This window comes from Sinocyclocheilus anshuiensis, unplaced genomic scaffold (genome assembly GCF_001515605.1).
Source record: "Sinocyclocheilus anshuiensis isolate Anshui unplaced genomic scaffold, SAMN03320099.WGS_v1.1 scaffold856, whole genome shotgun sequence".
Taxonomy (NCBI): Eukaryota; Metazoa; Chordata; class Actinopteri; order Cypriniformes; family Cyprinidae; genus Sinocyclocheilus; species Sinocyclocheilus anshuiensis.
The window spans coordinates 537,823-543,260 of NW_015552603.1; the positions used below are offsets into that span (position 1 = coordinate 537,823).

The following is a 5,438-nucleotide window of genomic DNA, read 5'->3' on the forward strand; positions in this document are numbered from 1 at the left end:
GCACACCTCACTATGAAATAAATGTTTTTCTCTAGTTCACGTTGGCCACAATTATTGGCACCCAATTATAGCAACGTCCTTTTCCCAAGATAGCAGCCTTCTCCTATAATGAGATCAGAGACTATTCATCCATACAGAATTACTCCAGATCCTTCAGATTCCCAGCTCCATGTTGGTTTCTCTTCTCTTCTCTTCTCTTCTCTTCTCTTCTCTTCTCTTCAGCTTCATTTTGTGCACAGTGACACATTTCTGTGTTGATTTTGGCATTATAGGATAAAACTCGGGGATAATGAAAGGTTAGAATTTTGTGAATTTTTTGAAAGAAAGATCTAAAGGATAAACAAAACAAAACAAAATTAACTTTAACAAGTATTAAATATAAAATCTAAAAATATATATTTTTATTCAATTTATACTATTTATTCAAAATCAAACTATTAAAATCTAACTATTAAAAATCTAAATATGAATAAAACTATAATAGTATCTTGATACTAAAATAACACTGATACTTGTTTCAAATAAATATGACGTCAGGAAGATCAAACATGTGCACACAAAGAATTTGATAAGAAGATAGACAGTGAAAGCATAATATTTAAATTTCAGTAAACTCAAAATGAAGTCTTGAGAGTGATGAGGTGTTCACGAGGAGAGACGTCATAAGAATCATCTGCTGTTCATGATGTTTATTCTGGTTCAGTTGGAAGCATTTAATATGGAAATAGATCATATCTGAGCTTTCAGGTGTTTATAGTTAAAACAAACACTCGTGGTTTTTCACTTTAACACTTTCCACACCCTACAACACACAACATTCACGGGCAGCCGGGCAGATCTGTCCTCTAAATAATGCAGCAGTATAGTAGTGATGGTCTTCTCTACTAACCTTGCTGCTTTGAAGTTGCTGGCAGAGAATGAATTTGCATTTTCAATCAGCCCGTCTGCTGTTTTCATTCAGACCAACGCGAAAACCCACTGATGTTTTTACGCAGCAAACACACAGAGCAGAGTTGTAAATGTGAACCGATATATACATATTTCCCTCAGGGGAAGTGCCGCCACACATAGAGTGTAAGTCTGTGGGAAACACTGCTGTGGTTTACCGCAGTAAAGGTGAGAGTGTCCACACCCTGCGCAGTGATCTGTGTGTTTCCTGAGGGTTTTGTGTTCGTGTTATTAGATGTGACAGCTGGATCCTCTGTTTCTGGACTGCATGAGTCTCTCTCACACACACACACACACACACACACACACACACACAAGGACAACGAGACAAGAGTGTGATTCATTGTGAGTCACACAATCCGCTCCATTTATCATGCAGCCCTCGCAGCCGCAGTCTTTCCCACCCACACTGGACACACATCTTCATCATCATCATCAGCAGCTCAGTGTGAAATGAACATCCTCATCAGACGTGCATTGTTCACTCATGATCAAACAGGATGTGTGTCTCTGGAGGATCCGTCTGTATTTATAGAAACGTGTCTGTTTAACTGACCCTCCTTGTCATTTTACCATGTCTAACTTGATTAGTCAAGCGGTTTGTTGTGATTCAGATGGTTTATTCAAACAGAAACTCATTGCACTGGGTGAAATGGCAAAAAAAAAAAAAGTTTAAAGCTGCCTTAAAACTGTGCATGCATGTAATATATTTTATATGAGTCACATTTAAAAACATGTCTCTGAAATGGTTTTCAAAACTGTCCCGGAGCAGCTCAGCACTGTCTCACTCATCTAACACACCCGATTTAACTTTAATTTAGAATTTAGTGTTTGATAACATAAATTTCAATTTCTGTATATTTCTGCTGAAGAGCACAGGTAAATATTTCATTTATTATAATAGGTTTATGTGAAGATTGTTTTAAGTTCACTTAAATTAGAAGTTATTTTTTTAAGTCTAATAAATGTTAAAATTGATAGCTCTAAGTTATACTGTAATGTTGAATGGCTATAGTCAATGGTCAAATATTGGGGGGGGGGTTATTTAATAGAGAAATCAGTATTGGTATCATTGATACTAGTCTCGCTTAGCCAGGCCTCCAGACTAACGGCTGAAGGTCTGGAATACATGGCAGCTTTCATTGGCCAAAGCCCGCCCATGAGGCCGTTTGATCGACATGTCAAACAACCAATCACAGTTCGTTTCGTTTCAGCATCACGTTTCGGGGTGTGGAAATGTCGCCACAATAACAGACAGGTGTGTAAAACTCTCGGACGTATTTTAAAGATTCTGTGCTGCAAACTTTAAATATTTCACATACTTTTGAAAATCCATTATTTAGTTGATTTAGTTTATTCTTTAGATAAAAGAAGTTCAACTCGCATCTCATAACCTTGCGTTTTTCCTGTTCCACTGTGGTGTCTCGTGTTTTTCAGCACAAACTCATTCTGTGTGAATCGCCACTAGGACTAGCGATCTTATACTCCTTCATGGAGCGCATCACAGGGAGCGCTTCATCAGCTGCACAGTCAGGCACTCACATCAACTTTTAGCTTTGGCGTATTGTCAACCTGGGGTGCATTTCCCAAAAGCGACTATGGTCGCAAGTTCCGTTGTTACCAATAGAGTTCAATGGAACTAACGGCCATAGTTAGCTAACAATGGTTTTTTGAAACGTACCCCTGTCTGATTGTAACATTTGCTAATATTTGATTCAAAAACTGCAATTCCTCAATTAAAAATAAAATAAAATTGTGACAAAACGTACATTTGAATTAATTTGAAATGAATATGAAAAATCGCCCAGCCCTCATGTTATAAATATCTGCTCATGTAGTGATCAGTGTTTCATCTCACAGGTGACAAAACCGCTGAGCTACACCAAACGACAGTTTGACGTGGAAGAGGACGACGTGGACAAGCTTGCGCTTAAGTGAGTGTGTGTGTTAGTGTGTGTGTACCTGGTATTCCCTATGTTATGGGGACCAAATGGGATACAAAACAGTTGTACAGTTGTATAAAAACCATTATGCCTATGGTGAGTTCCCGTAAACCACATATATAAGTATGTGTGGGTGTGTGAGTGTGTGTGTGATTCTCAGATGCAGTCTGTGTTTGTAATTCAGCATCTTTGCACATCATGTGCTTTGATGTGACGGTTATATTCACAGCAGTCTAATAAGGAATGGTGTTTGTAAACACCATCAGATTGTGACTGCAGCAGCTGTGCAGTGTGATCATAGGAACTGAATGTGTGTCGTATCAGCTCAGCATGTGTAAGGATTCATTGCTGATAATGGCAGTGACCTAGTTCTACAGCATCTAATTTTCTTTTGTGATACGAGTTGTTGTTGTTTTACTCAGTGAGGATGTTATTCCTACCACAAACATTTATAGAAATGGGAATATGTTTCATTAACGGTGTTATTTTAGTATCATTGAGATACTGTTATAGTTTTTATCAATATTTTGAAATAGTTTTTGGTTTTCTATTTGCTATTTTCATTTTAATTAGTTAAAGTTGTAGTGATTCTGTTGTGTTTTTATCATTTTTATGAGTTTTTAAAAAAATATATGTCTATGTACTGTAGTTTTTATTCATTTTTATTTCAGTTTTAGTTATTTTAGTACATCATGAAAATGAAAAATTAGCTGGAATTTTATTTTATTTCAGGTAACGTTTATTTGTTTTTCCAAGTAACATTTTAAAAAATGTTTTAGTTTTAGTTTCCATAACAATAGCCCGATTCGGACAGTAATTGTTTCTCATGGGGATAAGTGATTTTCAACATTTACAGGGGTTAAGGCCTGTTCACACCAAGATAACTATAAAGATAACTATATTAGCGTCCACACCAGCGGACGATATCGTCTGTTTATTCCAAGCGCACGCTCGTCTGCCGCATTAAATTCTCGAGCTCATCATAGCAGGACTGATTCTGATTGGCTGTCAAAATTTTTATTGTTCATCAGCTTGAAAAAAACTGTTCTGAAAGTGATTCCAACGATATTGTTTCTCTGTGCCTTTATCATTATAGCTGTGGTGTGGACTCTGCTGTTCTTTAATACTGAGAACGATTTTTAGAACTATATCGTTATCTTTATAGTTATCGTCCTTGGTGTGAACAGGCCTTTAGTCAGTGATTTTATTGCCGTCTGAATCCATATGTCAGTGTTTTTCTCCCACCACCCACATAAAAATCCACGGCCGAATTACCTACTGTTTTTTGACAAACACCAAGGTCGTGTGGTAATTTAATTGCCGTCCAAATCCACGTCTCTGAGTTTACAAGAAGAAATCGATTCAAAATTCAATGTTTAAATCCTTTTTGACCACTGCCGAACACCATACGGTAACTCTTGCACTTTGCTGTAATTTGCATGCATATTTATTACTGAAACAAAAATACTGAAATGCTGGAAAGTATTTACAAGAACAATATGTCATAACTGCTCCACCACAGCGAGTGGGAGCTGTTACGAACAAAAAGAAGAAAGACAAGAAAAGCACGTAAACATTTGAACATTTTGAAACATTATTATGGTAGCAACAGGTATGCAATACAATTTAAAAATTTGTATTACAAATCTACAAATACATACATAAAAATATAAACCAAGCAGCTTTATGTTTACCTTATGTAAGAGTTGCATTAACTTATTTCTGCTAATCTCCACATTTTTAATGACATCCATCATTTTGAGAGATAAAATGCAAGATAAAAAACCATTTAAACTATAGTGCGTCTGTTTCCCATTTTTTAAATAGCAGATTTAAATAATCAAATAATAAATAGGATATTATTAAATATTAATTTATTCTTATTCCAAGAATATGACATTTTATTTACAGTAGACAATCATGCGTGTTCATAGGATCACAGAACTGGCTTCTCCACTGTGAATGAATCGCCATCTGAATCCATAAGTTTTATCACTCAGGTGCCATGTAAATGTATTTTTACAGACGTCCACATGAGAAACAATTACTGTCTGAATAGAGCTTTAGTATTATTCCCATTTTATTAGTATTACTGTTAGTTCTTTTTTTTTATAGAAACATTAAATGACCAGTGATGTCTCAAACACCACCACATAATTCATTAAGTTCATACATTTTCATTCATTTTAGTTTAGCCTAATTGTTATGCTTTCAAGTCATTTTGTGAAGAGATGCTAATCTGATTTGGAATGTGTCCATATATATAAACTAGCCTATAACACATTTAAAGTTTGTTTTGAACCAGCAGTGATGATCTATTGGTCCGAATAGGGCTAAGAACAACCTGGTCATTAAATATCCACAAAATGAAAAACTAAACCAAAAAGAAAGACAGAAATATCAGAAATATTGTTATTTTAGTATTATTTATATTCTATTTTTTATTTTGAATTAGCTTTTATTTTTAGATTTTCAGGTTTCATTGTAAATGTATGTGTGTGGATATGTGTGTGTGTGTGTGTGTGTGTGTGTATATATATATATATA

At 35.4% G+C, this 5,438-nt stretch overlaps 1 protein-coding gene across 5 annotated transcripts in view; it reads left to right on the forward strand.

Moving 5' to 3' along the window:
- The window catches only part of rasa3 (RAS p21 protein activator 3), a 76,986-nt gene that overhangs the window by 57,163 nt on the left and 14,385 nt on the right, over positions 1-5,438 (forward strand). For all 5 annotated transcript variants that reach the window (XM_016456866.1, XM_016456867.1, XM_016456868.1 and 2 more), the window contains one exon: positions 2,809-2,882. In XM_016456866.1, the coding sequence (XP_016312352.1) occupies positions 2,809-2,882 (74 nt within the window). The remainder of the gene's footprint in view (positions 1-2,808; positions 2,883-5,438) is intronic.